The 11821-nt window shown below is 46.9% G+C and overlaps 2 protein-coding genes across 2 annotated transcripts; both read right to left on the bottom strand.

The window, feature by feature from the left end:
* Positions 1–5900: 5900 nt before the first annotated feature.
* On the bottom strand, positions 5901–7601 carry DFJ58DRAFT_886434 (uncharacterized protein; the record flags this gene model as incomplete). Its single annotated transcript, XM_041394654.1, has 7 exons — positions 5901–6118; positions 6244–6560; positions 6916–6942; positions 6987–7002; positions 7065–7200; positions 7340–7422; positions 7538–7601. The coding sequence occupies 7 exons, from the start codon at positions 7599–7601 to the stop codon at positions 6039–6041; spliced, it is 723 nt and encodes a 240-aa protein (XP_041243093.1). The 3' UTR covers positions 5901–6038.
* A 1004-nt stretch (positions 7602–8605) lies between these two features.
* DFJ58DRAFT_728936 (uncharacterized protein) lies at positions 8606–9538 on the bottom strand (the record flags this gene model as incomplete). Its single annotated transcript, XM_041385666.1, has 1 exon — positions 8606–9538. The coding sequence occupies one exon, from the start codon at positions 9536–9538 to the stop codon at positions 8606–8608; it is 933 nt and encodes a 310-aa protein (XP_041243092.1).
* Between the last annotated feature and the right edge of the window lie 2283 nt (positions 9539–11821).

Raw genomic sequence — 11821 nt, 5'->3', positions numbered from 1 at the left:
CAAGTATGATGAGAAGTGGGGTCGAATGATGGTGGTGTTGGCGGCGGCAGTCCTAGAGCGCCAGGCATAGTGAGAAATGGTGTGAGTGGCCAGCTTAGAGGGGGGGGGGGTCGAATGGTGATGAGTGGTGGAGTGCCGGGGGTCGAATGATGGTGGTGTAGCGGCGGCAGTCCTAGAGCGCCAGGCATAGTGGATGATTGATTGATGATGTAGCATGGGTGGCAGTCTCAGAGTGCCACTGCGCACAGAGGGGGGTCGAATGATGGTGGTGCGGCGGCGGCAGTCCTAGAGCGCCAGGCATAGGGGTCGAATGATGGTGGTGTTGGGGTGGCAGTCCTAGAGGGCCAGGCATAGTGGTTGCGGCGCGCGCGTTAAACCCCTTTTTGGACCGTGGGAGGCAAAAAGTGGACCCTAGGCAACCCTAGGAGGGCCCATAACCTACAAAGCATCATCAAATTACATGACCGAATGCTTCAATATCGAAAGAGTGTTGACTGGTTCCAAAGGCAAAACCTATGGCGTGCGAGATGAATACAGGACCAGTGGGAAGGCCGCCAGACTCATTCTTGGTAGTGTAATATCGACGGTAAGTGATCCTCACTCGAGTGTAATGGTTCAATGTCAATGATTATGATTCAGGCAGAAGAGTATCTGAGATCTGACCCAGTGCTATGGATCCCATCTGAGGTGTGGTTTGGATTCCTGGCGAGACGTGTGCGTGAGATTCAAAGGACTCAGATCGCCATAGTGAGGAAACATCCTCCAAACCTCGGCGTCCTCACAAGCATCCTCAATTATATGCTCCGTTCCACAACCTCCACCCCAATTGTTTTTGACTCGCATCTACGCGAATCTCTGGCCCTTTTGGAATATAGAAATGTCCTAGAGACTGCAGGAATGTTCTTCCTGCAGGAATTCGACCTCGCCAGCGATACCTGCCTGTATGATGTCCAGCAGCAGGATGACATCACGGTGCTTGCTCTCATGGGCGCAAACACGAAGGTGCAGAGAGCTAGAACAGCAGCGAGGCTAGAGATATCCAGAGCTGATGCAGAACGTGAATCCGAGGAGTTTCCCCTTGGTCGGAGGCCTTCATGGGTTCGACTGAAATCAGCCATAGCCAGCTCTCCAGCAAGCATTATGAAGCCTTGGGTGTGGCCTTCCAGACTATCACACGTGCAACTGTCTGTGGGACGACTATTTGTCATGTGCACCAGGCACCTGTGGCTCATGCTCAGAGATGACATCTTCCAGGGAGTTAGGCCATGCCCGGAATCACTGCAGGAAGCCATGAAATGTTGGACGATAACAAGCATCACTGACACCCTGACTGCTGTGACCTTCGAAGCCTGTAATGTCGGACTCCAGGACCATTCTGGTGTGACCCCTGGACGCATGGGCCCAAGGTCAAAATCATTCGCAAACCGATTGTCCACCTTCTTTCCCAATCCTAAATCGCTCAAGAAGGCATCCTCTCAGTGGTCTTCATTGTGGACTGGAGAAGGATACATTGCAGAGTTTCACAGATTATTAACAAGAATGGACGAGGATGAGAGAGCGTTCTTGCAGGATGGACTTGCAGATATATTTTCAAACATTCACTGTCTTCCTGCAAGCACTGCTGCGGCTGTATGGAGAGTCAAACAATCAGCCATTGTCTTCATCACTAACCCGGCATTCTACAAGATTGAATGCTTAGGGAGAGCTGGTGAAAGTCGGAGAGGACCTATCGCACGCCGCCCGGTCAATATAATCAAGGGAAAACGCATTTTTACAGCAGACCTAATGGATGTCACACCCTTTGATGCTCTAGGAGCTCTCAGAAAGCGGTCTGACAGGCAGAAACGCAGGGACCTTCACAAAATACTAACCAAGGCAAACAAGCACAAGAGGGTCCCTCCTCCCCCACGTCCCTCCGGACGGAGCAGACCATTTCCTCTGTCTAGGCTCCACGATTCTGAATAGATGTAGACACGTAGTACTTGATTTTTGAAAGTGAAGCATCATACAGCACACTCGAGCATTCATACACACTGTAATTAACTGTATAGCCAATATTTACTATGATGTTACCTGATCTTACGTTGGTCGCTCTCAGGACATTGGAACACAAAGAGAAAGAGAGGAGGAGGATGTCTTATTGGACCAGGTAGGGCACCGTCAAATGTCTGTTTCATCACCAGACACATGCATCCATTATTGATGTAGTCCAAGTTATTAATCATGGAAAATGAATGTTCAAGAACATTGAATCCACTGGTCAGTAAAAGCAACATTTGTGAGTTATTTCATAGCATCCTCTAGTTATAGCTTCTTCCACTCATCAAATAGCTTCCGGGGTATAATTTCATGACTTTACCACATACCCATTCATACTGTCACTCATTCAGTTTCTCGTACCCTCTTTCTCTTTCCTACTACCCTACCCTGTAAGGCTCAATGTCACTTCCTTCTGCCTTCATTTTCACTACCTTTGCCATTCTCACATTTCACCTGTTATTGGTGGGAACAGTGATGAACAAGACAAGTGGATTCAAGGTCTGAGATCACCACTTTCACCTTTCTCCCATCTCACCTTCTGTTAGTGGGAACCCTAATGATATGTCTGGCCAAGAAATAGAGTGAGAAATAAAAGGTGAGAAGAGGAGGTCGCTCTATTTCATAGACATGTCATCACTGTTCCTACTAACGGAAGGTGAGATGTGAGAAAGGTGAAGGTGACATACTGTGGAGCATGAAAAATAGTATCTCTGATGGTGGACAGTCATCACATTTCTCTAGAATTGATGATACTGGAATTCCTGCCGTGAAACAATGATGCTATCAATTGGCTATTGGTAGTCAATCACAGACCACAAATATTCACAGGAGGCCCACATGAATATGTGATCCATATAAGTAGATCTCAGACTTCAGACATCTAGTGATCTTATTGGACCAGTAGGGACATTGTCAAAGTCCATTCCATCACCAGACACGTGCATCCATCTATTATTGATGTCATCCCAGTCATCAATAATGAATCTGAATGTGCAATCCAGGTTACTTGACAGTCTGAATGCCCTGACGATACCAGGTGTGCTGAGCCTGTAGGCACACCTCCCTACATAACATCTATTATTCTGGCTTGCATATACTGGCAGTCACTATAGTTTTTAACTTGTTCAATAAATAGACAAATTATCTATGTGTCATAGCCAGTGGCTCATCTACTTACATAGGGTGCGAGGACAGAATTTTATGTGGTTTCAGACATCTTTCTTGAAGTTTGAGTCACCCATGTGTATAGAGAATCCAGTGACAAACATACAAGTATGATGTGTCATTCTACCTCGAACACTTCAAGAAGCGAAATTTGTTTGTTCATATCGGTGATAATATTAGACTCATGCAGGGTGACATCAACGGAAAACCATCCCAGAAGTGAAAATTATTATTAGTACTGTCAGCAATGGCTTGATCTTCGTAGAGGGTGACAACAACAACACAGGCCCTCAAAAAGCCGAAAATTTATTAGTCACATTAGGTGCTATTAACAGGGATTTGACTATCATACCAGGGCGACACGAAGGAATAAAATGCACAAAGTCAAAAATGCCGTCAGAAGCAACATTTGTTAGTACTGACAGTAGTTTGACTCTCACAAAGGGTCACACTAACCAAGATTTCCCCCGGATCTGAAACAGTTGGTGCCATCAACAATGGCTCGACCCTCACAAAGGGTTACACCAACCACAAAGCCCCCGGAATCAAAACAGTTGGTGCCATAAACAATGACTCGACCCTCACAAAGGGTTTCGCACCAACCATAAAGCCCCCACAAGGGAAAGGGGGTGGTGTCATAAACAACGACTAGACCCTCACAAAGGGTTGCACCAGCCATAAAGCCCCCAGAATCAAACAGTTGGTGTCATAAAAAATGACTTGGCCCTCACAAAGGGTGCACCAACCATAAAAGCCCCCAGAAGGGAAAAAGGTGGTGTCATAAACAATGACTAGACCCTCACAAAGGGTTGCACCAGCCATAAAGCCCCCAGAATCAAATGGTTGGTGCCATAAACAATGACTAGACCCTCACAAAGGGTTGCACCAACCATAGAATCAAAACAGTTGGTGTCATAACAATGACTCGACCCTCACAAAGGGTTGCACCAGCCATAAAAGCCCCCAGAAGCGAAAAAAGGTGGTGCCATCAACAATGGTTTGACCCTCACAAAGGGTAACACCAACCACAAAAAGGCCCCAGAACTACAAAGACAAAATATGTACAGTTTACAAAGGGACAGCAATTAAATACATGAGTGAGGGAGGGAGAAGCAAGAAAGAGAATTTTTTGGTTCAAGTTGACCGCATTTTTGCTTATATAATCATTGTCACATCAGGCCACAATAATAAAGCCACATCTTATCATAAGAAATATTCGATGAAACAGCACATTTTTGTGCATATGATCAGCGTCAATCAAACGAAAGCTATATATTGTAATTGGAAGATGCTTGTTGAAATTTTGCAAGTTGGCTTATTAGAAGCAAATAACCAACATTGATATGCTGCCTCCCTCTCTAAGATTGATTTTCCAGCCATCATATGACATGTATGACTGTATCTTGAACTTGTTCCTGAGGTTATTGAACCATCTAAATCGAGTGGGCATGCCCATTTCATGTGTAAAAATCATGTTTCAAATTTGAACACCCCTGTCATGCTGCCTTACCCTCTAAGATCGATTTTTTCAGCCTTCACATGACTTGCCTGGCTCAAGATAGGACTTGTTCTAGAAGTTATTGAGCCTCCTGAATCTGATAGCAGCATTTGTTTGGTGCGAAAAAATCATGTTCCAAAGTCATGAGTTATCAAGTCCTGTTGTGCTGAGGCCCTCACCCAAAGTCAATTTTGTCAGCCTTTGCATGACTTGCATAGCTTGATCTCAGGCTTATTTCTGAAGCCATAGACCAGTAGGAGCAACAATTTGATATGGCAAAGTCATGTTGTTGCAAAGTTGCCCACCTATGGTCAAGTTGACCGCTTTTGCTTATGTAAGCAATGTCACCCCTGTTATGCTGCCTCACCCAATGATTGATTTTTTGAGCTTTCATATGACTTGCTTGGCTTCAAATAGAACTTGTTTCTGGGGTTATTTGGCCGTCTGAATCTGATGGGAACACTGGTTTGGTCCGAAAAAATCATATTTCAGAGTGATGCTACCCCCTCCCCCTACCTACTACCTACTGTGCCCAGAGGCAGGATTCCATGTCGATACTGATGTATAAAAGGATGTTCCTAGTGTTTTTGTATCATATTAAGTGATTGGAGATGGTCTCAGAGTCATCCGGGCCCATGTGAATTGTGATGTGTCAGTTTGCCTGATGCCCCCCCCCACAAAGATCGATTTTTCTAGGCTTCCCATGACTTGTCAGTCCTTCAGGAGCATCCTTCCTGGGGGTTATTGAACCCTCTGAACATGATGGTCAAGCCAGATTTGCCAGAAAAAATCATGTTCTTGAGATATGCAAGGTCCCCCCTCCCCCCTCCTATCTCATATATCTTCATATTATGTGAATACTGATATATCAAAGGATGTTCCTAGTGTTTTATGATCACAGGAATCGATTGGAGATGGTCCCAGATTATTTCTAGCCTGTTTGAATTGAAATATGTCAGTTTGCCTCATACCCCCCACAAAGATCGATTTTTACAGACTTCCCATGACTTGCCAGTGCTACAAAAGCATTTTTCCTGGGGGTTCTTGATCCACCTGAACACGATGGTCGAGCCAGATTTCCCAGAAAAAATCGCGTTCTTGAGATATACAAGGTCCTCCTCCCCCCTCCTACCTCCTATATTTTGCTGTGCTTGAATTTAACTTAAGACCGATACTGTAAAGGCCTGTCCTAGGGTTTTTTTAGGTGTAGGAATCGATTGGTGATGATCCTGGACCACCTGGAGATCAATATTGGTGACATATGGTGGTGGGGCCAAAAAGTCAGTATTTTGGCCATATCTCCACAACCCAACCGCCGATTTCTTTAATTGTTGGCTCATATCATTCCTAGAAGTACCCTCCATGATATGTACCAGCCCATGAAAAGAAATTTTTTCACAAGTTTGAAACCTATTTCTGAAATGACCATATAAGTACAAGGGCAATAAAATGTTAGCATGACAATCCATGTGATAGACGAGTACTTGATCATGAGCTTCGAAAGTCAGATTGGAATGTTAGTTAGGTGCAAAAAAACTTACTTGCATGAGCGCAGGCCCTCTGTAGAGCATCCCACTGAGCAATGGCCCACTCTTGCAGAGTATAGCACTCAACCTTCACACGAGACTCTTCCTCATTGCACCGGTCAATCTCGAGCACCAGTTTGATCGCAGCGCGAGTGGCCTCATCAGCTAACCAATCAGGGGGTTCCAGCACAACATCATCGAGTCCAATGTCCTGCCAAATGTCAGCATCAATATCAAGATCGAAAATACCAGCAGGAGAGATAGGGTTGGGTGCTATGGCATTGGGAGGACTACGGCGTTGTCTGATAAGAGCACTAAGGTTCGCGCATAGGCTATTGTATGAAGAAACAAGTTTTCATATTGTAGGATTGCGTCGCTGGATGGCAGTATCAGTGCAATCAGTTGGGAGTCCATGTGTGCAACTTAGAACATAAGTACCATTCACCGCTTGCCTATATGAGCGCTTGAGCTTCTCAATCTCGAACTTGTGCTGTCAAGATCATTTGTGAATACATATCTTGAGAGCTTGAGCATCTGAATGAACTTGTAGATAGACATTGCGACATAGTTGGTCTAGATTGGTGTGCTGACTGATGCCAAGTCGTGTCTTCCTGTGTCGCAATGATCCATCGAGCTCTCAAAGAGATTTTTCAAGGGAGAGAATTTTTGAGATTTCCTTGTCATTACTTGTCTTTGATCTTCCTATTGAGATCACTGCATGAATAATATGATTGTAAATAATGAACAGTAGCACTTACAAGGCAGGGGTCTTGTCTGATGTTCACATTGTGATTTCCATTCCTGACAGACATGGGTCTCATCCACTGATAGCTCACGTAGAGCTTGCATTGCAATACTCTTCTTCTTCACGCAGTTATTCCACCTCCGGCTCAACCAATTGCCAAACAAAACAAGGTTCTTGTCATCTAGGTGCCGGACTTGAGTGTTGAGGACAAAAAGTCGCTGATGAAACTAAAAAAAAAAGCAGTCAGTAAGTAGGAATCATGTAAATTGTAGTGAGAGGTGAATCGGTAATAGAACCATGGCAATTTTAATATGGCCATGAGCAGCTATAACCCATACACAACTTCTCAAAGCAGAAATCACTCACCCCTGAAACACGTAGCGGAGCAATGAGATGTTTGAGTGCGCTCCATAGACGCTCGCAACCTTCCCCATCTGAAAGGCCAAAGCCTTCACATCCCGGATGGACAATAAAAATGGCAGATCTTCAAGTACGCAGCCCCATGGCCTGCTGCCGTCTTTCGACGAGGTCAACGAACTGTTACATTCAGAGTTCAGTGCTGACAGAACTCTAGATATCCCCGCTGAGCTTTCTGACATGTCATTTCACCCATACCCCAATCGGTCATCTTTTGAGCTGGGCCATTGGTATTGGAATGGGGGCGTACAGAAGTCTCAGCAAAGCTTCAAGGAATTGGTCGATATTATTGGACGTCCGGATTATGACCCTGATGATGTGTGAAATACTCCATTGGACAAGATAAACTCACAATTAGGAGCGAATGTCGAAGGCAGAGACGAATGGGAGGATGAGGATGCTGGCTGGCGTAAAACACAAGTGTCAATTGAAGTCCCATTTTCTCGTACCACATCTCAGCCGGATGCTCGATCCTATATCACAGCAGACCTTTACCATTGATCTCTGGTTTCTGTTATTCGGGAGAAACTCGCAAACACTCAGGACGATGAAAATTTTCCATTACAAGCCTTACCAGCTGCAATGGTGCGCCCCTCATCTTGGACGCGAAGTAAACATTCAGGGCGAGTTATACACCTCACCGGCCTTCATGGATGCGCACCGTGCACTTCAGGAGTCTCCTGGAGAGATAGGATGTGACTTACCTCGTGTGGTCATCGCACTCATGTTTTGGTCAGATGCTACACACTTGACAACTTTCGGTAATACGAAGCTCTGGCCAGTATATATGTACATTGGAAATGAATTGAAGTACCATTGGTGTAAACCATCCTGCCATTTGGGTAATCATGTGGCCTATTTTCAAAAGGTATGCCGGTCATTCTGAACTAGTTCCCGTTCATATTGACATCGACGTCTTGTAGCTTCTGGACTCCTTCAAAGATTTCATGGGAACTTACACCCAAGGCAAGGGTGTTGGTCGCGAATGCACAACTCATTGCCACCGTGAATTGTATCAGGCTCAGTGGAGGGTCTTACTTGATCCCAAGTTTTTAGAGGCATACGAACACAGGTTTGTGATTTTGTGTTGTGATGGCGTCAAACGCAGGTTCTACCCGTGAATATTCACTTATTCTGCCGACTACCCTGAGAAGTAAGTTGTCGTTATTGTCTTTAATATATTGCAATTCACAAAAGCCAGGGTTCTTGTTGCAACTATTTGGCAGCTGGGAGGTTGTCCTTGTCTGCGATGTCTCGTATAGATAGGGGTCCTGGATGCGTGCGAGCCTCGCTGCCTAGTTCAACGCCATCGAAACGCACTGTCTTGCCTTTAGGGAAATACGATCCGTTCCCCTTCTTCTGATCGCGTTTAGCGGTTGCTAGCGCTAGCGCCTGCGTGGCACGCAACACTTCAAGATTGTCTTCATCCACCTCTGATTCTGCGTCCGTGATAGTGTGCACAAATGCGGACGAATTGAGTTCCATTATGGCGTCAACTTCTTGGTCAGCGCGAACAAAGATACCCACCGTTATGCTCGAACTCGGGAGCACCTCATCCGCCTGCTGAGTAGCAATATGGCGGTCAAGTTGCTCTTTCAGCGTTCCCTCTTGCAGCCTTCCTGGAATCCATCTACCACTCAGCAACACTAACTTGTTCTGTTCGCTTATCTTACACTTCCCCACGTCTATGTATGCCGTCTTTTCATGACAGCAGCTAAGGAAGTGCTCGCCACTTCCGCAAAACATACACCCTTGAGCCGCATAGCCACCGCTACGGGTGGCCTGGTATTTTTGCTTGATGACCGCTCCAGCCGCAGGTTTTTGGTAGGCCAGGTCCTGCACATTTCCAGTTCGAGGCGAGGGTGACGTAGTTTGCGTGCCCGCTGGTAGTGTGGCCACTGACACGACACCTGGGAGCAAGAAGTGCGCTGCCAAGCGCACGTCCTTGATAGGGTAAGGATTGTCTGGGTGGTGGTCTGGAAATTTGATCATCATGCGGGTGCAGATCTGTTGTTGCACATCTGTGGGGAATCCTTCTAAGAAGAGCCGATTCATCTCTGCTTTACCAACGCGATCTTTCGCTACGAGCAGCTGCGCTACCTTAGTGAACTCGTGGTAATACTCTTTTTCCGCTTCCATGCATTCCATAAGGACTCAGTTAGTATGGCCAAGAAGTCGACGCCATAATGGAACTCGATTCGTCCGCATTTGTGCACACTATCACGGACGCAGAATCAGAGGTGGATGAAGACAATCTCGAAGTGTTGCATGCCACGCAGGCACTAGCGCTAGCAACCGCTAAACGCGATCAGAAGAAGGGGAACGGATCGTATTTCCCTAAAGGCAAGACAGTGCACTTCGATGGCGTTGAACTAGGCAGCGAGGCTCGCACGCATCCAGGACCCGCGTCTAGACAAGCCGCTGATACAGTAGAGATAATCTCTCCAGCCGTACAAGCTTCATCAGGCAAAGGCAAGGCGCCGGAGGGAACAAAGGCCGCGACCACTCCTTCAACGTCGGCCGCTAAACCAAAGGAGTCGGCCAAAGTAACCGATCAGGCGTCATCATCTGCTAATGTACCCACTGCATCGGCCTCATCAGGCACGTATAGGTATTCCTTCGCGCTAGAAGACAAAGAAGCAGACAAGTGCGTCATAGAGCGCCTCCTTGACAGCAGCCTCAATATTCCCATGCGCGAACTATTGGCTGTGTCGCCAGACGTTTGCAAGCAGTTCTGCGACCTAACGACCACAAAGCGTGTCACAGTGGGCACGGTGTCGGTCAACGAACTGTCTAGTCAGGAAACGACGGAAGAATTCATCCAGGCATTCGACCAAGAGCGGCTGCGCAGCGACGACGGCAAAGTAGTTGCAGACCATTTCGCGCCATTGCGCTGCATTCACACAGCCACGATCGGGGGACGGGTCCTCACCTGTGTCCTCGATCAAGGCGCCGAGGTAGTAGTGATGCCGAAGGAGGTCTGGAGATCACTAGGTGTAGGTTTGCGCGCAGACCATCGCCTCAACATGGAATCAGTCAATACGTCCAAAGATTCGACCTTAGGAGTAGTAGAGAACGTGCCGCTCGATTTTGGCGCCGGACCAATGTACTTCCAAGTACAGGTCACTGAGCGCACGAACTTCGAAATTTTATTAGGGCGCCCGTTCTTCAAGCTCACCGCCTGCTGCACGTTTGATCTTCCAAATGGCGAACAAGATATCCTGCTGACGGACCCTAATATGCGCAAAGAGCTGCGCCTTCCTACCCAGCAATGGGTGAAGTGCTGCAGCCGCTGCGTGAGCAGGCTCCCCTGTCCACAACATGCGCCAAACAGTGCAAAGCGGAAGAGCAGGGTTTTTAGATATTGATGATCTGCAGAATTTGCGGGGAGACACCTATCCGTCTTATATTACCCCGCCTTGGTACACGTTTCCGTCCCGCAAGGACGCTCAATCCTTTCCCTATTCCGAAGCGTGCGCAGAAGTGTTCCGTTTACCGCTCTTAAAGAGCAACATCGCATCAGTTTCTGTGTTCTCGCATAGTTTAATTTCTTCATCCGATCCTACCACCACTTTTTCGTTATCGCCGCAATATTTGGCGCATTATGCGCATCTGACCTCGACCCGTTCCGTTCTAGATAAGGCGGCTATAGCCACTTTCACATCTGTGTATTCTTACGATCGCGTGCGCCATGCGCTGGTCTATAAGCCAGTCGCAAAGAAAGTGTGCACAGTGCCTACCACTATGCCACCAGAGTATAGGGTAGTGCGCCAGTTACCCGCAGATCCATTGGCTGGCATGCCAGAACTGCCAACGCACCCCCCAGAATTTCTCCCAGGCGCCCACTTCATGCGCGACCGCACAGCGGCCGCTAATAACCGACCAAGTATATAAAAAGCTAAGCATCACTACTGTATCAGCGCGCGCATAATCCACCACATAGACATTTTCCTTCTAACACGCGCAGCCGCACCACGCCCCTTTGTAATACGACTTATATGCGCCTTACCCCTAATAGAAACGCGCAAGGATTAGAGGACAGGAAGTAGACGACAGGAGCAGAGCGAAGAAGACAAGACAGGCGCGACGCCTGTGCAAGACGACCGTATTGCCCCCTCCCTATTCTAAATTTTGCTTCTCCATATGCACATGTTACTTACCATCTATTATATCATGTTTAGGCCCAATGGACTGGACGGAAATGGACATGGATGGACAAGGCACATGGATCTTAGGCACACTCCAGGCGGCCAGTGCCAAACAAGGGTTACTAATCTTTGGTCATCGTTGTTATTTGTGAGACCAGCATTCTCACCAGGTATTTGTATACTGACCAACACAAGCTTTGGTCATTGTTGTTATTTGTCATTGTTTTTTTCTATTTGTCATTTGTTGTTATTTGTGAGACCAGTGTTCTCACCAGGTATTTGT

This window comes from Suillus subalutaceus (assembly GCF_016647625.1).
Source record: "Suillus subalutaceus strain FC151 chromosome Unknown DFJ58scaffold_65, whole genome shotgun sequence".
NCBI classification, from domain to species: domain Eukaryota; kingdom Fungi; phylum Basidiomycota; class Agaricomycetes; order Boletales; family Suillaceae; genus Suillus; species Suillus subalutaceus.
This window is presented reverse-complemented; position numbering and strand designations above follow the sequence as displayed.